Source organism: Bicyclus anynana, chromosome 9, assembly GCF_947172395.1.
Source record: "Bicyclus anynana chromosome 9, ilBicAnyn1.1, whole genome shotgun sequence".
NCBI lineage: Eukaryota > Metazoa > Arthropoda > Insecta > Lepidoptera > Nymphalidae > Bicyclus > Bicyclus anynana.
This window is the reverse complement of record NC_069091.1, coordinates 8,965,302-8,990,619: the sequence shown is the minus strand read 5'-3', so window position 1 is coordinate 8,990,619 and position 25,318 is coordinate 8,965,302. Positions and strand designations below refer to the sequence as shown.

The 25,318-nt window shown below is 33.0% G+C and overlaps 2 protein-coding genes across 2 annotated transcripts; both read right to left on the bottom strand.

Annotated features, from left to right (window-relative positions):
• Positions 1-1,779: 1,779 nt before the first annotated feature.
• On the bottom strand, positions 1,780-3,305 carry LOC112046306 (ELAV-like protein 2). The gene has a single exon (XM_052883558.1). It carries the CDS (start codon positions 3,267-3,269, stop codon positions 2,364-2,366), a length of 906 nt encoding a protein of 301 aa, XP_052739518.1. The 5' UTR covers positions 3,270-3,305; the 3' UTR covers positions 1,780-2,363.
• A 2,311-nt stretch (positions 3,306-5,616) lies between these two features.
• LOC112046308 (proton-coupled amino acid transporter-like protein pathetic) lies at positions 5,617-24,877 on the bottom strand. Its single transcript, XM_024082915.2, has 6 exons — positions 24,248-24,877; positions 23,738-23,915; positions 22,352-22,709; positions 16,288-16,463; positions 14,995-15,167; positions 5,617-8,994 (listed from the first exon to the last, which is right to left on the bottom strand). The coding sequence occupies exons 1-6, from the start codon at positions 24,510-24,512 to the stop codon at positions 8,756-8,758; spliced, it is 1,389 nt and encodes a 462-aa protein (XP_023938683.1). The 5' UTR covers positions 24,513-24,877; the 3' UTR covers positions 5,617-8,755.
• Positions 24,878-25,318: the final 441 nt, after the last annotated feature.

Below are 25,318 nucleotides of genomic sequence, written 5' to 3'. Positions count from 1 at the left end.
ATTGGCCTAACCCCTTTCATTCTGAGAGGAGACTCGAGCTCAGCAGTGAGCCGAATATGATGGGTTGATAATGATGAATGCAAAACTACATTATCAGCGAGTGACATAGGCACTATTTTATGCCCGTATTCACACAGGAACATGGAATGCAATGCAATAAGGCATTTATTCTATAACTCAACCATATAGACACTCGCAATTATAAATATCAATATTAACAAATATGTGTTTTTTTGTTTTCCAAAACATTAAATATTGTATAAAATATATTATTATGTACCTACTCGTACCCACATACCGTAAAATGATAGCAATGCTTATCCTGCTATACAAGTGCAGGCCCAATTATTATCTAAGTGGGTTAATCTAATAAATTTAATGTTCATACTTAGTTGATACATTATGAGTGTGGGACGCAATCCAGTTGTTATAAAGAACCAAGTATGACAAGACTTCAATGTATTCTAGACCTGATAAAAGACGGAAAGTAAAAGTTAAAATACAAAGGCTCTAAAAATATATATAAAGAAATTTTCAAGTATTTAAATAAAAATATTACTTTTTAGTTATCATAAGTTCATTGAACTATAAAGACTAATTTTAAATTTGAATGTTGAGATGTTTTAGAAGATTAAAAATATAAATAATTCATTTGTTTGTATTTGATAATATTAGTCTATTTATATAACTTATATTTATAATTATATTTTTATATGAACAATAAAAAGTTGAATAACTGTTTTTAATCATTTTACAAACTTATGATCAGTGTTACATACATGCAATGTATAGCATTGCATGTAAGAAGAGAAATTGTTCTTGGTATTGTTTTTATTCATGACATAGTCATAAAATTTATATCACAGGACACTTTCTCTGTTATTTTCACATTAGATATTTGATATAGTATTATTACTACTTTTATAAAACATTTCATTTATAAAAAAATCAAAAAATTCTGTCTGTAAAGAGAAATATAGTTTTAAATTTATAATTCTGCATCAACACTGTTTATGGTACTGAATGGTTATTTATTTTATAGTAGCAAACGCTCATGACTTTTTCAGTGTGGAAATCTTATAAAATCACAGTATATCCACATGCATTGCTATATTATATCTTCAATGGACTAGGCTTGTTGCTAGGCAATATTTTCTATGAAAACCTCCCAGTTGCCTTTTTAGACACTCAATAATTTCCATTATATTTCAACCAATTTATACAAAACCTTTCTTGACCATCCTTGCCCTTGTTATCGTAACTGCAATACATTGATGATGATGATGATACAGCTACAGATAGTATACACCTAAATCTTCCACATTTTTTCCTGAATCACTTTTATCTATTGGTGAAAAGTACATATAAATCTGTATAGTGGTTTTCCAAGTTTAACACAGCCATATAAACAGACAAACAGACACAGTAGTGGACTTTGATAACAACATTGAATGACTTGGATAATATGTATTTATGTAAAAATAAATTTTGTAGGAACCAGGATGGCGATAGACCCAGTACCCGCACTGTGAATCCATGGAATGCTAAGATATTCCCTTCTCTTGTTTGTTTTATTATAGAGTAAATATTCAAGTATGTTATGGTGTATACTTTAAAGCATGTTTCTAACTAAATACTTACGCAAGAGCCCTGTGATGAGAATTCGACAGAAGCTAATGCATGATCCATGATAAATGTAAAATTATTGATGTATTGATATATTATTACATAAATAATAGTAGAGAAGCATAAAAATGGCAAATAAGTTATAAAAACACATTTTTAAAATTGTGAAAATGAATTTTAATTCAGCAAATTTTATACTAAATGTATAAATATGATAAAATCTAGATTTTGTTTTCACTACCTAAATAGACATCATGTTATAAAAGTGTACAACTAAACTAGTAGCTGATGAAACATCTCCATGTGGCTTATAATATTATAATATTAGTAAGATCTTGTAAAAGCACATTAAAATGGTATATATTTTACTTAAATAATAGATAAAAAATAATAATCAAAGCACATAGCTCACAACTGATGTTGGACTTCCAAACAACAATCATATTCAATACAAATCTTAAACTTCTAGTAAACTTGAAACATTTAACGAGCAAACTGAATAAATTATTATTCATAATAAGAAACAAACTTAACAATATTGGTAGCTCAAAGTAATATAATCTTTTAACAAGAGTTGGCCGACTGCAGACCGCACTTAAGGTAAACTTGTATATGGGATTACATCTCAGCACTATTTTGATAATTTCGATAATTGATGTGTATCAATGGAAAAGGAGTCATTTTGTCTATTAATTACTGTACTGATATTGTAAAGAGAGTAAGGACAGGTTACAACATTATCTCTTTTGCGTTTTGAAACTAACAGAGAGTGGCTGGCCTTGCAGCACGTAGCCGTTTAGTGCTTGTATCGCCATCGCAGCCTGGTCGTAATTCCTCATAGTCACAAATCCAAAACCTTTACTCTTGTTAGTCTGATGATCTTTAATTATCTTAACTGATACAATAGCACCATAGGGACCGAACAATTGCCATAAAGTCAATTCTTCTACTTCAGGAGCAATATTATAAATATATATGGACCATGTGCTGGGAGAGTTGTGCTCTCCGATAGCACCCACATGATTGATCCACTGATAAGGCTTTACGAGAGAGTTCTTGGTGAAGTTGTTGTTGTTGTTTTTATGTCTGTTAGGATTACTCTTATTGGCATACTTAACAGTTAGTGGGTGTAGAAAACCCGGCGGCGTGGAGCCATTGACGTTGTGAATGGCCCTCTCCGCTTCGTACTGGTGCTCGTATAATACGAACGCTATTCCCGACGCGATGCGGGAATTGATTATTTTGCCGAATTGTGCGAATAGTCCATGTAAGTCTTGCAACGCCAGCTCGTTGGGAAGGTTACACACATATAGGTTCCAGTCGGCTTCCGGTTTCGAGGGTGGCTTCAACTCGGGGTTGAGCAGAGCGTGTGACACCTTGAGCGTCTTGTTCTGCATTAGCAGCCCGTTGAAGGCCTTCTTCGCTTTAATAGCATCTTCTGGACGTGCGTACTCGACGAAACCATACCCTCTGTTCGATATCAATTTACAACTTTCTAATTTACCCATGGTTGAGAACAGTGAAAACATCATATCCTGGGTCATAACTTCGGGTATATAATTAACAATAAGCTTCGTAGGTGATTCGTCAGGCCCAAATTCATTATTTCCATGACAATTACCGTCTTGACACGATTCCGACATTTTTTAATTGTTGTCTAGGAATGACATTTCGTGTAGAATGTTGCCCGCGGTGGCATTTCGTTCAAAATCTGAAAATTATAGATAATAATTGAATAGACTATCCAGTCAAGAACATTTTTGGGTTACGATTTAAAGGTTTGCGGTTTGTTTTGTAAATGGGAGGTGGAGCGAGAAAATAACTCTGTGATCTGCGTTGTATTATCTATCTGCGTACGAAAGTAAAATTAAGTTAGAATGGTAATTCGTCTGAGGTTTAGAGTAGCGCAACCACAGACTATAGCCAAATATAATAAAGCCCTCACAATATAGAAAACGCTAATGATAAATTTAAAAACGTAGAGCGCAACAGTTTAGAGAAAGTGCCAAAGTTAGTAGAGGATCTACACTCTTCTACGTAAATTATACGCATGTATTTGAAAGTTTTTGTACATAATCTATTTTGTATTTTACTACGTGAATAGAGTTTGGAGGTTTTTTAATATGCGATGCTAAGATACTATTTCTATGACATAGAAAATATTTTCCCTCCATGGTTATGCTCCACATAGGCACATATATCAAATATTAGTTATTTTTTTTACCATTTTTTAACCTGGCACACTTATTTTTTATCTTTCACCACTTCACCACCCGCATCGATATCATAGATAAAAGACCACCACATAACACTCATGCGCCATCTATTGTATTTTGGCTGTTAGATTCAAAATACAGCTCATACTCACAGCAGCTGAGTTATGCTGAGAAATAAAGGTAGGTATATATTCAAAGCCTCAATTATAGCTCAATGGTAAGAGCGGTTCGGTTGAACTCATCAGTCATCACTGAGGAGGTCTTTCGAGACTACTTGGAGGGGAATGGGAATATTAGTCATATTAGAAAAAATATGGCAAATATACTTTTTAAAAAATAAATAATAAAAAAAAGTTTATTCAAGATTCACAAAATAGGTCATTAGTATTATACTCGTAGTAATAATGTGCAGTGAAAATTGAAACTAGAACAGGTACATCTTAAACTGCTTTGTTGTTCTAGCTAGCTGTGGCTTCGTATCACGAGGTCCTGGGTTTGAGTTTGGGTCGACTTATGTGACTTAAACAAAACATATATTTGAATTAAATATATCACTTTATTTGTTAAAAGCTTCACAATTAAAATGTTTTAAAGGTACAATGGTTTGTCAAAAATTATAATAAGTAACGGTAGTTAATGTTGTGCAGTTTGTTTCATTTTATTGTTTATAATATTTTAAACAATGAAACATTATTACAACTTAATTTAACAAGATATGAGAAAAACAAAAACATTTAATCCATTGTTGAACTTTCTACACAAACTGAATTAAGTTTAGAACCACAAACTATTTTCTTGCATTAAAATATTTTTGAATCCAAGTTTATGTCAATATTGCCAACTCTGAAATTGTAATGTCAATAAAAATTATCAATTACATGAATTGATAATTTTTATCAATTCATGTAATTCATAATCTGATTTTTTTTATTCTTTACAAGTTATCCCTTGACTGCAATCTCACTTGATGGTAAGTGATGATGCAATGCTAAGATGGAAGCGGGTTAACTTGTTAGGGGTAGGGTGAAAATCCACACCCATTTCGGTTTCTACACGGCATCGTACCGAAACGCTAAATCGCTTGGCGGTACGTCTTTGCCGGTAGGTGAAGTCTCCCACCAGCCAGACCTGGACCAATTAAGAAAACCTCAATCGGCTCACGCGGGGATCGAACCCAGGACCTCCATCTTGTAAATCCACCACGAATACCACTACACCACCGAGGCCGTCATAGATAAAGGAGATGGTCTATTTCAGACTACGTTTTTGTGACAATATTCCACTTTTGAAAGGTGGTTACGCAAGGTGAAAGTACAGACAGGCAAATTGGTGTGTGACAATGAAGGAGCATTTGCTATAGACTAATGACATAGTTGCTAAGCAGAAACATTTTTGTTAATTATTATCTCGGTGAGAGCTTGTTAACTTAATTGTTCGTTTTTAAAAGATTTTTCATGCTACACGCCTCCCAATATATCACTCAAAATTATGTTGCAACGCGTTTCAGCTGAGCTAACCAAAGAGGAAATATTACATCGATGGAGCTATAAGCTAGTGTGTTAAAAATACGGTATTTTTTTTATAAAAAGGGCAAAAAAAGAGCATTTGCCGAAATAAATAACTTGTCCCAAATTTTTGAGAAAAATAACAAGATGGCGCCCTTTTAACCATTGACAGCTAACGTCAAAAGGATATTCCGCCATTCATACATTACTCTTTCAATGATAATTGTATACAAATCACCGCAAAAAGTGATCCGAATAATAGGCTACAATACTGAGCGCACACATGCACAATTTTGTTTTTAATTCCATTATATATGTTTGTATATATAGTTTATACATTTCCTGAAAACACAACTCGACATTGTAGACGATATTTGAATAGTTTAATATTTTATTTCTATTAGTACAAAGACCAGGCTTAAGCTTTGAGTGGTTTACTCAGGTACATATGTTTTTGGTTTTTGACGAACTTAAAAGTAGTAGCGAGAAATTAGCCTAATTTACTGGTATAACGGAATGGCGTAACTGTAAAAAATATAATTGTTTTAACAACATAATCTACCTACACACACTACAGCATAAGTACCTTCAATACATAATATAAAATATATATATATACGGTTGAATTGAGAAACCTTTTTTGAAGTCGGTTAAAAATCTCATGACCCAGTGTTTGTGTTCATGACACTCTACGAAAATGGCTTGAACGATTTTAATGAGTTTTATATATGACAATTAAAATCTTGAATCTAGAGAACTTATAAATATTTTTTAATTTAAAAGCCTGTTTATAATCTAAACCATTGGTTAAATGCCAACATTTTATATGTTTGATTATGTATATTTCTATACATCTTTATTTAATGTATTTGTAATATAAAAATACGTACCCAGTAGTCTTATTTTCTATTAACTGTTAAATTAATTACTTCGATTTAGTAAGCTTAAATCAGAAAAACTAAATATAAACTAACAATAAATTATATAAAAACCCTTTGAAAATAAAAACAATACATTATTGTACTTTGATTAAACAGCTACCATGTTTGAACGTTTTCATATCACATGTCAATAACTAGGTATTTAATAAAAATATAAAACAAAATTATAGGTATACCTATACGTAAATATAGAATTGTAGAGTAAAAGATTATAATAAAAGCATAAAGCAGGTACAAAAAAATTAGAAAAAAAATAAAATTGTTATAAATTATTCATGTCATTCCGCTTTACACATTGTGTGTTATTCAGAAATAAACAATGCCAAAAAAAATGCTACGAATGTAAAACGCATCGATGGTTTTCTGTAAAGTTCAAGAACCTTAGTAGAAATTAAAAGGTTACCTACCAACTTTAAACGTAACATAACAAACATATACTCAGTGGCACAATTATCCGCCCTCTTTAATATGACGCGAGTATATTAAAGTGGGCGGATAATTGTGCCTCTTTTGCATTCATTCTTTTCTTTAGATATTAAGCATATTCATTATGTGAAATTATGTGAATTGCAATATGTATTTTGTTGAATATTAGCATATTCATCTGGATATAATTTTACTCGTAATATACATTCTATGCAAATAAACTCGTGTTGTAATTAAAAAAAAAAGACTGTACTATGTATCTGGGTAAATGTGTTAACAATAATATAATTACTACTATAATAATAATAAATCTAATTTGTTTATTAAGTTTAATATAGAGAGCAGCGCATTCGACTTCTCTGCTTTGGCAAACAGCTATACAAATATATTTTTTGATTTCAATAAATTAATAATTTTCATTTAATTATGTTAAGACATAAACAAACCATATTTTAATAAAGAAAAAAAGGACACACTGAACTAAAATTTAGGAGTTAAATATCCTTCCGATTTACAAAAAATAGGTACAATTAATATTGTTATATTCCATAATTAATTATGTACTATAATAATTTAGAAACTAGACTTTTATATTACCTATAGCATCAATATCGGCTCTATAGTCTATGCCTATTAAGACACTTTCATAATGATTATTATTTTAAATTTATTTAAAACCAAATCTGGGATTTTAATTAATTCCAACACATTTAATAGTTAAGTAATATAATCTGGGAAGTGATTAGTTTTTCTAAAGTAATATAGTAAAGCGGTAAAGTTTGTGAGGTTGTAGGTGTAATCTCTAGATCTACTGAACCAATAATTTAACCAATAAAATGCCACGTTATTTGTGAGCATCACAGGCTATATTATATACCGGTCTTGTGATATTTATTAATAAGTATTTAAAATCGATATTGGATTATCATTATCACAAATTCTATAATCTATTAAAATCTATTTTTTCTTGTGAAATATATGAGGGAAATTTGCTATTTCATTTAAAAATTCATATATTGCTTTCTCGTTTACATAATGCTCAAATTCTATATATTTATGAAATGGAAAATGATCTGTTAGTGTTAGAAAAACCTTATTATAGACATTCAGCTAAAATTGTATACATCAATTTTCTATTAAAATTATTAGCTTATGTTATCAAATACAATCTAAATAGTAAAACAATAAATAATGTATGCACCGCTACGTTATAAATTCTCTGCCGTTAGCTTCGTACACAAATATATTCGATTTGAAAATTCATTAATACTAGGATCTCTTAAAATAAGTTAATATATTTTTGATCACTTTCATCTTTGAAACTACACCTATTGACTAAACAAAATGTAAATATTTCGCATAATTTCTATTTAATATTATTGTCATGGTTCGTTTAGGCAATACTTAGATAAACGTAATACAGATCACAATATGACTGCTTGAGGCTTGACATTTGAAAGTGGTCAAAACAAAAACATAATGGACTAAGATCAGGGATTACAAATGTACACACTCATCTATTTTTTAATGAATGATAACAATAAATGACAGATATTATTCACAATGACACATTGCAAATAGGTTGCAATAGTTAAATTGGGTCCAGACATATTTTTCATACAAAATTTATTTATTTATTATCCCAAATAAATACCAGATGAGGGTATACATTTCATATGCCGGATCTTGTACTATAATATAATAAAAAATTGAAAATATATATTAAAATATTGCAATACTACAAAAACCCTATTTGATGGTTTATTTGAATATAAAGGTTTTTTTCTACTTTATTTATACTGAATATGAATACGAAATTTATAAACTTCATACTCTTGAATATAACTTCACAATCTTAGCGAATACAAAATTAAATCGACATAATACATATTCAGTTATATTCACGTCATACCTAGATACTTTTTCCATACCATACAGGTACTAAATGTAAAGTAACATTATAAGCCCTTATACAATCAGTTTACGTTATCTAGGCATCACCTATATTGGTTTTGTAAAACACATTTGATTGAGAAATTGTTTATGGGAGATTCAGAATATTTTTAATACTGGCATAAGTACCAAAAGCGAAACCAGTTATACCAAAAATGATTAGGACTATGTCCTTCCATAGCATCCAGTCCTTCTTCCCGAATCGGTCAGGCCAGAACGTAATGATCTCGATGATTGGTGGGAATATAAGCGCCAGCGCTGAGCTGCTGAAAGCTCCCACCAGTGAAATGATGCTGCTCAGGTTGGGTATCAATGCTGCCGCAATAACTGGAACAAAATAAAACAAAATCAGTTTAATTTAGTTCAGTAGATCCAGATATTATCCCGTGCAACATGCCACATGTAGCCACTGGCATGTATCTCAAAAAGTAGATAGAGGTTGAGGAGATATTACCTATGTGATGTAAGTGAATGGATATTTTTTATCCGACTACGGCGAATCCAAAAAGAATGGTAATGATTATGGTAGTCTATGTATGTATTATGTATGTGTGTACAAAAAAATGCGTAATAATGGCCCAGTTTACATAGGCTATACAATTTTTATCAAAAAATATGCGTAATAATGCTCCGGTTTACATAGGCTAAATTTTATCAAACTTTATACGATGGATTTTAAACCTCAGATTCTAATCTCGAAAAAATCAACTGAGATAATTATAACGACGAGTACATTACAAATATGTAGGTATATATATCATATTGTTCAGATCAAAATGTATCTCTAAAATGTGGTAAGAAGTTCATGCGGTTGAGTCATTTCATTTGCCTACTATACTATACTTGTACTACTATATACTATAGTGTATACTATTATACACTTCCCTATATTGACGATGTAGATATTGCACTGCTAGTGTGACTGATTGGGTAGTATTAAATGTAAAGTAAACTTTAAAACTTTTACTCGTATCTATCAGCAGAGAAATCCTATAATAATTTGCCATTCATGGCACTTAGTTGTAGGTACTCGTACTTACTCATATGTACCTATAAATCTTTTTACGTAGGTTTATGTGGTACGAAATAATTAGTCACGTTAAAAATAGAGAATATACATTATTTCGTTAGCTATTATTAGACAAAGATTACAACTACACAGTTTTGAAATCATTGGATATTGATTTACAATTGAGTTTTAGCTAGTCATAAGCTGAGAATTACTAAGGCAAACAAGTATATAAATAAATAGTGGTTGTTTTCTTTCTTACAAATTAGTAAATTGATAAGGTGAAACAATAATAAGTAGAACTAATTTAAAAGTTTAAAAAATAAACATACCTACAAAATTGTTAAAAATAAGCAGTAAAGATAAGATTAAAAGAGAGCTGTAATATTATGTAGTTGATTACATAACTACTTTGAATGAGTAATCAAATACAAGTATTCGTAGATAGGTCTGAAGTTTTAATTTTTTCCATTTTAAAAATAGATAATATAATATTTTCTATCATTTATTTCTTATCCGAATTAAATAACAGATGAGGGTATATATTTCTTATGCCGGATCTTGTACTATACCTAGATTGTATATGAAATTCTGTAATCTAAACAATCTTTGAACAATACCGTCAATTAACTGTCCCGTAAAAGCATTGCAGATAATAAAAAAAAACACAAAATCTAGAATTATCGAACCCAGGACCTGTCTGTCCCAAGCTTTTCTAACTGTGCCAGAGAGGAGATATCCAATATCGAATTATTCAATAAAACATGCACTGATAGACCGACAGACTGCGATAGCCAGATATACTTCACTGTACGAAGGTTGAAAGTTTATCAGTACTCCAATCAGTCAATTATTATGCCAGCCACTCACCATCCAATAAGTCAGCGTGCATAAAGCGTTAACAAGGCAGGACATCCGATAAGACTGATCGTGTGTTGGTCGCGATATGTACCAATGTCATGTTAACTTATTGGGTTGTGAGTTATAAGAATTGGCACTTAAAGTCCTTTTGATGAAAGAAGTCTCCCAGAGGCAGCGCTAATGTCTTAATCTGGAGGCTTGAGGAAGTATTCTACTAGATTCTTATAAACGTAAATAAACTCTTTGCTGTGGCCCGAATTTTCCTAAATAAAAAAGTTGAGCGCCTCATCAAGACGAAGCTACTGAAGGAAAATTAACTTGATAGTAATCAATTGTAAAAATACTTTACGGATCCTGGGCTATTAGGTAGATCTGGCTTTCACGGGCTGTTTGTACATGATATAAAATAAGTTATCACGCGTCGCTGGGTCTTTTCCGCGCATGGAACAATTACTATTATTATCGGAGTGTAAATTTCCTAATTGATGAGGTCAACAAACGTCTGTTACCTACAATTGATATAATTGTTGTTCTATTAGCGCATCGAAATTGAATAAAGGTGAAATTTCTCCTTTCACAGCTATCAGAAGATCAAATACGTACCGAATAAACGACTTCTACCTATTCTAATCTCTATGATTAATAAACAATTTAATTTTAATAAATACTCTGTTATTAATAAAAATATGAATTCCAGTTACTATCTAAAATATTATGTAACATTTTTGTTGCCGGATATTCTATCAATGAAACCCCAGTTTATCAGCAATGTTTACATATACAAATGAGAAAAATGTGTGAAAATATGAATAACTAGCGTAAACTTATTTTATCTTAATTTCTAATTAAATGAACATTGTGCCTGAGTTACTAAAATAAATATTGTTTGTTAAAGTTTTTACTACATTAGATAGATAGATAGATAGATAGTTAGATTAGGCTGTAAAAGTGAAGCCCATTGCATAAAGAATTTCCTGTGATAAAATAAAATGGCTTATATTGTATGTTGCATGGGTTATCTTGATGTACTACAACTATTTTGATCCTACTACAAGGCTTCTACAAAATGTAGACATGTTTGACGGCCTCCGTGGCGTAGTGGTATGCGCGGTGAATTTACAAGACGGAGGTCCTGGGTTCGATCCCCGGCTGGGCAGATTGAGATTTTCTTAATTTGTCCAGGTCTGGCTGGTGGGAGGCTTCGGCCGTGGCTAGTTACCACCCTACCGGCAAAGACGTACCGCCAAGCGATTTAGCGTTCCGGTACGATGCCGTGTAGAAACCGAAAGGGGTGTGGATTTTCATCCTCCTCCTAACAAGTTAGCCCGCTTCCATCTTAGACTGCATCATCACTTACCATCAGGTGAGATTGTAGTCAAGGGCTAACTTGTAAAGAATAAAAAAAAAATGTTAAATGTGTTAATTATTGTAATATGATGATATAGTCTCTCAGTAATATAGCTAAGTAAAATTATGCACGCTCTTTAAGGCGAAAACATTGTACTATCTTTAGTCATCTTTTTTACATGTTTTGTGCTAATAAACGATGATTATGATTATGATTAAATTAACATTATGAGTAGGTAGGTACTAAGATTGGATAAAATAAGACACACAAAAATAAGGTCTATTACAAAAGCCACCGACGCCTTGAGCTATGCACTAAAACTAAAATGGAAGTGGGCAGGGCACGTGGCTAGACTGAAGGATCAAAGATGGACTTATAAAGTCACTTTGTGGAGAGGCCCACAAGGCAAAAGAGGCAGAGGAAGACCATTGGCGAGGTGGGAAGATGAAATTAAAAAAGCAGCTGGCCCATATTGGTACCAAATAGCACAGGACAGAGACAATTGGACATCTTTGGAGGAGGCCTTCACCCATTCTGGGGTTCTTGTGTAAAATAAAAGAATTACTAACGTTTTAACATATAATTAAGTTATTATAAAACTCTGTAAATTTATGCAAGAAATAAAGGGCTTTTTTTTATTTTTATGATTATGATTAAATTAACATTATGAGTAGGTAGGTACTAAGTAGGTATACAATAGTGCCAAAGGGTGATTGTTTCAAAAAAAAAAAATTCGCGCGTGGTTTGTATAAAAAAATTTACGGTTATTACCCATATTTGTACCCTTCCTTGTTTGTGTCTGGTATGGTGGGGCTAGACACTCTGGGGTTAAGGCGAAAGAGAGCTATTCTCATCCATTACTTCCTGCTAATACACAATAAAGTGGATAACTCGGACGCACTGTCGCGATGTGCCTTGTCGGTTCGAGAACCAGGCAAGTTGCTTCGGTCGTGTCGTAAGCGACCTTTTTTCGCTACCAAGTCGTTCCGTACGCAATATGCTCGAAATGCCCCAACTAATCGGGTACTGTCGATGCTCAATTCGTTGATTGCTCAGCGCCAAGATCTAGATATTTTTGATATAAAACTTCATGTATTTATTGATATTGTAAACAGCTGTGAATTTTAATTTTAATTTTATAGAAATATGCAATTTATGTGTTTGTATTGTATAGTGTATTGTAATTTGTTTATCTGTTATATTGGTATATTGTAAGTCTGTACTTTGTATGCGTTTTGGCTTAGCTGTAAGCATACTAAGGATATATAATAAATAAATAAATAAATAAATAAATTTGTTTTGTGATAACCTGTGTTTTCAATACTTATTTGTTGAACACAACAAATATTACACTCCTGTTAAAGTAGACGCGATAGCTATCACTGATATAAATATTTGCTCGACGTCAATATTAAGTTGATAAAACTATTTTTCATGATATAGGTTAACGCTTAATATCGGGTATCAATTAAATTAAATAAATTGTAATGACGTCATAACAGTTATATTTCTTAAATATATAATATACCTATGTGATCCTTGTTCATATTATTCAACGACTGCTAAAAATATTGACTAAGCCCTCATTCGCGCGAGTTTTTTTTTAACGGACGTTAAAAAAGCGTTCAAATATAGTATGAAGTTAAATGAAGGTCTATTTCCAACGCCCAAAAAGTGAAAATGCAACACTGCTCGAAAAAAAAAACTTTAAAAACGCTGTCGTGTGAATATATTATACTTGGGAATGCATTTGTTGTATTTGAACCCTTTTTTAGGGTCCGTTAAATAAGCTCTCGTGCGATTGAGGGTTAAGAGCACTTGTGAAGCAGGACGACATTCTATTTTATGATGAAGCAGGCGCGTTTATGTGTGTAAATAGAGAAAACGTTTGCAAATCAAAAACTTTTAAGTTATTGGGATGCTACATTAGTAGGCATATTGACAAAGAGTCAAACCATGTACTTCACAAGTTCACACTTATTTTGTTGAGCAAGAATCTCCTCTCAGAACGAGAGGAGTTAGGTTAAAAGTCAACCACGCTGGCTCAACGAGGAGGCAGACTTCACAGACGTAGAGAATTAAGAAAACTCACAGGTATGCAGGTTTCTTTACTGTATTTTCTTCACTGTTTGAGACAGGTGATATTTAATTTCTTACAATGCACTTATCTGAAATTGGAGGTGCATGCCCCGGACCGGATTCGAACCTACGCCCTCCAAATCGAAGGCAGAGGTCATATTGCACTGGGCTATCACGGCTTTTGTCCAATTACTCGTATTTTATAGAATGTCGCCTTTATAATGATTGATGTAAAATGCATTAACTTAACTTCTTATTATCTACCAATACAATAAGTGGTTTATGCTGTTATAAATATGTGACCACTTAACGGTATCGTGGGTGTTCTGATAAGGGTTATTTTATCAGCTTTCGACATATTGGCCTTATCTATCGTGAAGCGAAAACTTTCAGTACATTTTTACGAAAAATGTGAGAACGAAAGAACGTGGAGTCAGTTCAAGCTTTAGAGAACAAATGCACAGAGCATTCTTTTTATATAAAACTAGCGGACGCCCATGACTTCGTCCGCGTGGAATTCAGTTTTTCAAAAACCCGCGGGAGCCTTGGATATTTCCGGGATGAAAAGTAGTCTGTGTTAATCCAGAGTAAAATCGATTTCTAATTAAAGTTTCAGCCAAATCGCTTAAGTAGATAAGGAACAAACATACATACTTACACACAAACTTTCGCCTTTATAATATTAGTGTGATGGATTAGAGATAGAAAAATTCTACGTATATGTTGGTGATAAACTTCTTAGTTGAGGTTCTTTCTGACTCTCCTCAGCAAAATCTGCCTTCTAATCCGGTGGTAGAGTACACAATCAATAGTCGTTTTAAAAGTGCTTGTAAAAACAAAAAATCTCAGGCATGCATGTTTTCTCACAATGTTTTCCTTAACCGTTTGAGGCATGTGATATATAATGTCTTAAAATGCACATAACTGGTTCATTCCTCGAACCAGTTTCGAAAATATACCCTCCGAATCAAAGGCATCATTTATATCTACTGGGTTATCCAGGCTTATATGGCTTATATAAATGACTTACATGTAATAGAGATAAGGATGAATCGAGTGATCGCCTCGCCGTAAGCCAGCGCCTTGTCTGAAGTCAATTTGCTCTTTATGTATGGCCACACAATATTCATCGGCACGTAAAATTGAAGTCCGTACGAGAGAAAAATCGCCGCCGCCATCACAGCTCGCACGCTTTGAGCCAACCTACAACAATTTAATATATTAAAGTCAAAGCCAAAATTAATTTATTTCAAGTAGACATAGTCTACAGCAACGGTTCCCGAATTCTTTTGACTTCGGAACCCTTTTTGTTTCACGATTTTTATTGACTTAAGAAAGAAGTAAACTAAAGACGGAAAAACACTTAATCAGACAAAAAAGTTAGAGATATATCTACTAGTATGCCGTGTCGTGTCACGTCCTGATAAATGTATGAATTATTATCATAAGTGAAACGATTTACAATATGGAAATCTTCAATATTCGCGGAACCCCTAAGGGCCTTTCACGGAACCTCTGTTCCGCGGAACACCTTTTGGGAACCGCTGGTCTACAGGTTAAGTTCTACAGTTAAAACCATCAAGCAGCGGAAGAAGCGGAGTGGCATAAAGACAGTAGTAAACTTTTCCGTCTATGTCATGGAAAAGAAAAAGTTTAGAAAGCTGACCGCCTATCTTCAGACTCTGAGAGGAGAGGCACTCTAAGAAGAAGAATAGTGTACACAGGACACAGGACTGCTGGTACTGCAATAGCGGCCCCGCGCCAGAAAGCGCAATTGGTCAACCCCCCACCAGGTGGACTGACGACATCAAACGAGTCACATCGCAGATATTCGCTAGATGCAAGCGGCTCAAAAGTGAAAATGCAACACTGCTCGAAAAAAAGTAAACTTTAAAAACGCTGTCGTGTGAATATATTAAACTTGGGAATGCATTAGTTGTATTTGAACCCTTTTTTAGGGTCCGTTAAATAAGCTCTCGTGCGATTGGGGGCTAAAAGCACTTGTGAAGCAGGACGACATTCTATTTTATGATGAAGCAGGCGCGTTTATGTGTGTAAATAGAGAAAACGTTTGCATCGCAGGTATTCGCTAGATGCAAGCGGCTCAGGATCGGGGTGTTTGGAAGTCCCTACAAAAGGCTTATGTCCTGCAGCAGACGTCCATCGGCTTACATGATAGACGATGATAGTCTACAGTTTTGAAACGTCAGGTTTAGGGTAGGGTAGGGAAAAAGTCAAAGCACATAAGTCAAAGCGAGTCTTGAACGGGTCTGCTTATTATTAAATCTTAAAAATAAATACATTAATTATTATTAAATCTTACAAGTCACTTGGTAAATTGAGCGTAATACTGCCGTATACTTTTTCTCCGTATCTCAAGTATCCGAAAAATCCTATCGCGGTGTAAAGAGCTGCTACTATCACCATCCCAGTGTTCAGAACACCGGTCCAACCTCCAAAATCTTCGGGAGTCTTCATGTTATTTTCCAACGGCAAAACCTATAATCAAACGATATTCCTGGTTTACTGGAATAAAAAGTTATCAAGTAATGTACCTAGGAATATCGAATTATCGATATAGTTAATCTACCTGGAAGTCAATTTGATTTCTCCTTTCGGGTGTACAGTATGAGTAGTAGGCTAGTAGCATTTAGCATAGCTAATAGTCCAGTAATATTAGGTTTTATCTGGGGAAAAACCTACCTACTGAACTGAATTTTTGTATACACTTTTATTACGGTGTTATTATGAAGATGTGAAAAATCGTCATCGATATCGTGCCGGTTAAAAAAGTTACAAAGGTCAAAATGTCACGCAAATCAGTTATTGGCAAATATTTCGCGACCTATATGTTCGGAGGTCAATAGAGGTATATCACAAAAATATAATTACATTACAAAAATTGTTCCTCAAAATTCAAAAAATTCAAAATTCAAAATTCAAAATTCATTTATTTCAAGTAGGCTCAGTTTACAAGCACTTTTGACACGTCAGTTGACTATTTGTAAAGATTCTAACACCGGTTCGGAAGGCAGGTTCTGCTGAGAAGATACCGGCAAGAAACTCAACAGTTGCTCTTTTGAAAAAGTCATACAGTATTATAATTTACAATTAATAACAATTACTAAAAAATCTTAAAATTGTCTACATAAATGTCTTTAGTAATTTTTCTGTAAAATAAACGTTATTATGTTTTCGTTATTAACTTTACTTACCACTATTAAATCATTACAACTTGACGTTTCAAAAGTGCTACGTCAACTAAGCCTGATTAAAATAAATAAATTTTGAATTTTGTAATGTAATGTATCTGTTTAATGTACCTACCTAATTCTTATATGTTTGTAACACTGAATATGAATAAAAACATTTTATTTTGTTTAATATTCAATTCGACTGCGTGGTATTCTGCATACTGAATTCACGATTCGATTGTTTTTGAATTGGTTCGATTGCCATAATTGTAAATATTTAGATATGTGTGGTATATTATGGTGTTTTCAGTTTTCTAATGGCTGGGTGGATTTTGTATACATATCCTAGGGGTATGGTTTTTATGGGTATTATATCTTAGTACGGACATTTGTGTATTATCCAAATATATCTAAGTACTTATTTATTTAAAAAAAACTCTCAGAGAAAAATCAACAGTATGAAGACTCGGTTCCCAAAAAAATTCCACCCAACCAAAGCTGGCCTAGTTTTCAATGAAACGTCGATATGTTGATGTAAACAAAACAAAGCACCAGAATGTTATCTCACAACATGCCAGACATTGACAGGCGATAGAGGTCAACTTAGCGATTGATCGTTGTAGCCTAGATCCCACATTACCTACCACGTAGCTAGCAATGATCGTATATCTACACTAATATATAAAGCTGAAAGTTTGTTTGTTTGATTAAACACGCTAATCTCAGGAACTACTAGTTCGATTTGAAAAATTATTTCAGTGTTAGATAGCCCATTTATCGAGGAAGGCTATACGCTGTATATTATCCGTTTTCCTACGGGAACGGGAATCACGCGGGTAAAACTGCCCGGCGTCAGCTAGTTATAATATAAAATTAAATAAAAAATGTAAAAACCTAACACGCAAAAAATAGGAAAAACCTTTAAATAGCGATATTTTATACTATAAACATGTTACGTGCCTACAAAACAATAAAATTTTGTGTTTATTTCCATTAGATATTTATGTACATACAGTTTTTAAAGTTCCTGAACACACAACTCGACATTGAATACTTAGGTAAGTATTATTTTTGTAAATAACTTTCGTTGTTTACTTTGCGACTCAATAAAATTAAGACAATTAGCCACTTTTGTTCACTTCTGGCGCGCTATTGACTTATGTAACTATATTATAAAGTCTTTGCCCTAAAAAAGTAAGAAAAAGGTAACAAGCTTTTTAAATGAAAAAAAAACCCATCAAAATCGTCCATCCGTTTAAGAGCTACGATGTCATTGACATACAGACATAGTCGTCGTTTTGTGTCGGGGCTACAACTAGCGCCTATATTGCTCGCTGATAATGTAGCTATCTATTGGTTAAAGAATTAATAAAATCGGTCCAGGAGTCTATCAGCTACAAACAAACAAATCTTTCTTCTTCATAATATTGTGTAGATGTAGGTACCTTACCTATGCAATTTTGATTCAAAAATTATGTTAATTTGTATACATTCAATTCCTTGTCAGTTCATGTGTTAAACCCGTTTGGCTAAAGATCATGATAGAGGTCAAGTAAAAATGTCATTGCGTTGTAATTCTAATAAAGTCATATTTCGTCTGACCGCGGTTTAGCTCATAGACTTAAAAGTCGCTTGTAATGTAGTCTGTAGGTACATATACTATAATATACCTACCTACAGTCCTACATAATACCTATACGAGTTTAAAAGTGTATTTCTAGGTTTGGCTCCAAACATAAAGGTCTCGAACCCCCAACATCCAGCGGCTCCCTGTAACCCACCCTTCACCAATCGACCTAGGGGTCGACTAACACTACGCTTTCCGGTGCAGGGTCACCATTCCAGCACCTTGGGACTCCATCTCTAAAGTCCGCTCTTCGAAGTATGTATTTGCCATACCCATTGCCACTTCAGCTTCGCGACTCGCTGAGCTATGTCAGTGACTTAGGTTCTTCTGCGGATCTCTTCATTTCTGATTAGATCACGCAGAAAAACTCCAAACATTGCTCAGTCATTCGTAACATTTAGCAACAAAGACTTTTAAGCGATCAATATACCCGTTCCTCCAATTAACCGTAAACGTTAAAGGGAGTGTATTGGGCAAATTGAAAATACTTATTTGACAAAATGATCTTTTAACATAAAAATGTTGATGTAGACTGTTCGGTACACAACATACCTACGAAGAAAATAAACACCCAAATAGTAAGCCAAGTCAAAAGTTTATCACTGTTTTTAACCCAAATACTACAACTAGCTTACGGAATACCTATTTTTTTAATATACAGTAAAAGCTACTGACCCGAATTAGCTAAAATTTCGTATTAACATATATTATAGCATGGATTAACACAGGCTTTTATCCCGGAAAAATTCATGGTTTCCGAGGGATTTGTGAAAAACTAAATTCCACGCGGACGAAGTCGCGGGCGTCCGCTAGTTACTAAATATTGAAAAATAAATAAATTGCAATTATAAAACTGGAGTTATTTTTATAAATATTTGCACTATTGTTTTGGGATCGGTCTCCATTTTGTTTTAAAGCCGGTCGATTCCAGTCTCTACTTTCATTAGCCAAACCTTGTAGGTACGTATAATATTGTGATGTTATTCTTTTTATTGCAGATAAAAGCCTAATCTCGCAGATAACTGATTCTTATCTAGTAGATTTATCGTTCACAAATCGAAATCTGCTAATAGATATTAAAAGCGAACATATGTTTTGGCATTCGGCGATAATTCAATAATACTTGTTAAAGATATCTATAGTTGACAATAACTATGTTTACTTTTAATAACTATATCGACTTCGATTGCATTTTGCGTAGTTAATGTTAAAAAAAAAATATCGACAAATTTAAAGTTTGATTATGATCTCATCCATTTTACGTATATCCTAGCATGACCACCGCCAATTCACCCGCGTAGTTCTCGTTCCCTTGGGAATACAGGGATGAAATAAATCCTGTTGTTGTATGTTAATCGCTGGTAATGTAGCTTTCCATTGGTGATAGAAGTTTTAAAGCCGATCCACTTTCGTTTCAGTAACGAACGAAAGGAAGGAACTCGTAAATCGGCACTTAGTAGAATTGAATTTTCAAATGAGAAAACGTTAGAGCGACCGTCTGGCGCCAGTGTCCACATTCTAGGTCACAGTTTTATTCGCAATAAATATAACGAACGAAAATATTACGTAGATTTAGGTACCTACATGAAATAGGATATTTTCCTCTGATATAAGTCGTCATCAACCCATATTCGGCTCACTGCTGAGCTCGAGTCTCCTCTCAGAATGAGAAGGGTTAGGCCAATAGTCCACCACGCTGGCCCAATGCGGATTGGCAGACTTCACACACGCAGAGAATTAAGAAAATTCTCTGGTATGCAGGTTTCCTCACGATGTTTTCCTTCACCGATTGAGACACGTGATATTTAATTTCTTAAAAAAATGCACACAACTGAAAAGTTGGAGGTACATGCCCCGGACCGGATTCGAACCCACACCCTCCGGAATCGGAGGCAGAGGTCATATCCACTGGGCTATCACGGCTCTCTGATCTCATTCTCTGATATAAGTAGGTAATCTAAAAAAAAAACAAGTTTAAAAACTATAACTCAACTGCGTAAAAAGGGGTTTAAAAAGAACGAAACAAGAAATTATTTCAGATCGAAATAGATAAATGCATAGGTACAAAAACCATGTAGAGTATGGTCATGTCACTGTCATGGTAGAGCCGTGGTCGCATCTACAAATCTACATATAAATAGGTACAAATATTGTACAATCAATGGCGATGCCAGTAAGATTAATTCCCCTGCAGCCGTGAAACTGGCGCCTCTTCCGAAAAAAAATTAACTTGAACTAAAAGGTCTCACACAGGTGTATGATTTATTTAAATTACCTAACCCCCATCTATTTATGGGATGATGAAAGTTATTTAAATTGTGTATATAAATTAGGAGTATGCTAATAGTAAAGCTGTTTTGTAAAAGTAACAGGATATCTGCGATCATTAGTTTCGAAACTACAGGGATTAAAAGGGTCAGATTTGCGGCGCTGCCACGGATCCCTGAAAAACGCCCATACAACATTTTAATGACGTCGTAGGTATTAATAATCGTTAGATTTGTATGGGCGTTCAAACAAAAATTACTAATATCTTTTTTTTTTGCAAATATCCAGACAATCTTTGCTTTTATGTATAAATTAGTTAACATTGCCATTATTTACACGAATGTTTCATAAAAAATAATATATTCAAATAAGATTCAAACCTAGTCATCATCTCCATTAAGCGAGACTTTATTAAATCAATGTCAAAACCCTTCCTAAAACAAAAGCTCTCAGTATACATATATTGACTAGAAAGTACCTATAAATATAATTATTTTTACAGAAATGTCGTAGTCGAAAACATAATAAACAAAGAATTCTATTCAACTGTTCAATAATGTGAAATATGAAATGAAATATTCATGTTCGAGGGATGCGAACGATTAACGTGTGGGCGAAGCGAGGCCAAGGTCGAATGTACTTACTCGGAACACGCAGATTAAATTAATTTTTAGAAGTAATAAAATTATTCAATAAACAATTAGGTATGTTAATCCTTCTAATATTATAAACGCGAAAGTTTCTATGGATGTTTGTTTGGATGTTTGTTGGATGTTTGTTTGGATGTTTGTTGGATGTTTGTTGGATGTTTGTTACTCTTTAACGCCGCAATTACTGAACCGATTTGGCTGAAATTGAACTAGATTTTACTCTAGATTAACACATAGGCTACATTTTTCATCCCGGAAAAATACTATATAAAATATAAATATACATAACAAAATGTTCAAAACTAAAGACCTTAAAGTTAAAAATTAACCTTTTATTACATGACTAGTATTTGTAGATGTTCTTTTATTTATTTAGAAAATAAAGATTTAAATAAATAATAACAAAAACAAAAGCAACCCTTTTAACTTTTCCTACCCTGTGTTGGAAATAAATATGATAAAATAAAAGGTTTCAAATCTAAACATATTATTTACTGATATGCTTAGACAGTAAATATATTTTTACTAATGGCTAATTTTCGTGTAATGTTTTCTTAACCACTTTAACCATGCAGGTATTCAATGAAGCTTCTTTTAATATATCTAATATACACATAATATTGGAAAAAGAAATGATTTTCAACTCACCATTCCAATGCCTTCAAAAGCATATATAGCTGTTCCAAAATACAATGGCAATTGATGCCAAGCGGCAAACGCTTTCACAGTGCTAGTATGAGGTAAATCTTGTAAGATATAATAGAATGTTACAACTAGTCCCCAAGCTGTCATAATAGCAGCTATCAGGGAAACTGGTGTCAAATACTTTAGGTTCTTAACCATGCCCAGGGCCAACATTGGTGGAAACAATAATGCTAAGTAGCTGTGTACACCAAGGTTTATGTGGAAAATGTGCATTGTATCCTGCAGGTTAGTTGCAACAAACAAGAAGTAAACACAGCAAAATCCTAATTGTGTTATTACTAGAAATACATTGACAATATTCCTGAAACAATACATGCAATATATAAATTAATTATGTAATGTTATTATGTGTTAGTTAGTTACTTGTTGTATGATAATAAACATAAACTCTGTTATGATCATACAGCAATGGGATAAATTAACCAAATAATAATAATAATAATTAATTACACTCTGACTTTATATACTAGCAGATTGTCAGTGTTGTGTTGGGATTTGTTTTTATTAATCTTTCTTAACATATGTAACTACATGTTACACAAGTTTTATCTATTTCTGACAACAACACTAAAATCTGTTTAGAAGTTTTAAAAATAATAGTTATTAAGTATTAGCATTTTAAAACTGATAAAAAATAGACTGATAACAGTTTATATTTTTTGGCATAAAAAAATGAAACAAAAAAAGACATATGTGGTATTTATTATAGGCAAAACCATGTAACTGTGTCATTTAAATTGTAGGTACATCAGTAGGAATGCACCTCTCACTGACTGACTAAAAATAAATCAAACATACTTAAGAGATTTTAAAAAGCTTTAATTACTATATTATTATTGTTATTTTACGATACTTCGTCAAAAAAAGTGCTGGAAGGTTAACATCAATAAAAATTAATGCCAGGGAATCACATTGGTTGACAGTTTTATAAATTTTCTTAAAGTTCTATTTATTTGTAATTTTTAACTTCAAATATTTTTAGGTAAAAGTATCAGAATTATTTTTTAGAAAGTGGTGTGTTTATTTAAAATGTGACATACATAATTTTGAGTGGAATGTTGTCTTATTTAGGAATATGATAATAACCATAGATTTAGATTTTAAAAAACCAGCATTTGTCTGTAGCTTATATTTTGGGGCTGGGAGTGGAGATGGAACTTTTATCACACAGGAATTCAAAAAATTTAGTAAACAAACAAAGTAAAAAAACCACATACATATATTAAATAAATATAAATAAACCATTCACCTGTTTTTATCATACTAAAGCTTTATCCTTTTGCCATATTATATTAAAAACATTATTTTCATTAAATTAATATTGTTTACCTGATTTTTTTTGCAAATGGTCTAAGCGGAATGGGTCCCATAGCAAAAGCATCCTCCACTACATCAGCAAAGCTCATTGCAGGTCTCTGATTCCTGACGCACAGCTCATGGGAACACGACACTAGTATATGCATACAATGCGTGCATATTGCCCCCATAAACAATGTTCCAATCACACCTGAAAATAAAATTATTTTTCATCATAAAGGAACTGAAAAAAATGATTATTGATTATTAACATTAGTGTCAAAACTGATTTTTAAGACAAAACCATTATTCATTCTAATTACCCAAGCGATAAACTTCTTGGGTTCAGTTTATATAAATTGTAGTCTAGTGTACTAAGAATGTAAGTAACATTTGCACCAAGTGCAAATATAAGTTATCATATGATGATGTACACATGCTAGTCAAGGGTATGGCCTTGAATAAAGTATACACCTTTAAAGTTTAATGCCCTATTATCTTAATTTGCATTGTCATAAAAAAAATAAAGATAAAAATACGCACCCAGTAAAAGTCCAGCATTTTTGAATGCATCAGGCATGGCTAAAATTCCTGTGCCAATATTGCCTTTCAACAGGTGGATTAAGGTATCCAAATTAGACGTAGGGTGCTCCAAATACCGTTCAGATGCCGGGTTATATCCACATTTCTTTGGCTTTTCATCTTTGAGTGATAAATCAGGACTAGTCACCAACTCTACAGTTTGAACATCTGAATTATCAAGAGGAGTATTCGGACATATGAGTAGCGGCCGCTTTTCATCGCTCATTTTGAATTTCAGCTCGTATTCGTAATATTGTAGTTTAGATAGAATTTGTCGTAAGTTATTCGTACAATAAAATTACATCGTAAATAATAATTGCAGCATTCACCCAATAGTCATGACTTTGAATAGTGAATACGTATACCCTAGGTACTTGGAACTCGACGTCGAAATGCTGATACGTCGATAACGACAATGGAGCTCTCACAACTTACTAGGCTCGGGCTGATCTCAGATCGCTCCGCCTCGTTTGTATAATATGTGTACAGTGTATTGTAATTTGTATTGATTTAAAGATAAAATAAATAAATGTAGTATGTTTATACAATAACAGCTGACAGTTGACACGGTTGACACACAACTACTGACATTGACAGTGACAACTTTTGACATATTTTTTTTTATAACTCAGTCACACTTGGAATCCAGTCCTAGATCATAGATTATTAAACTAATTCTTAGATAGTAGTGCTGGTGATTTGTTCCACTTCGCGATCCGAACAGTCAATAATTATATGAGAATTTAGTATATTATGTTTATAAAAACATAGGCAATTTTAAAAGGTGTGATTGTAATAATATTAATGTCAGAAATAAAAATAAAATTGTTGCACACCACACCAGGTTACAAAAAAATAGTAATTCTTTTAAGGGCAATTGCATATGTTATTAGAATAAACTACCACATGAAGCCACTGGAATGTCTCTCAAAAAGTTCAAAATGTTTACTAAACGCAAGGTTTTAGGAAAGTCTTATTATAGTGTTAATGATTTTAAAAATGATAAGAAAGCTTGTTGCGTGTTAAACTGTA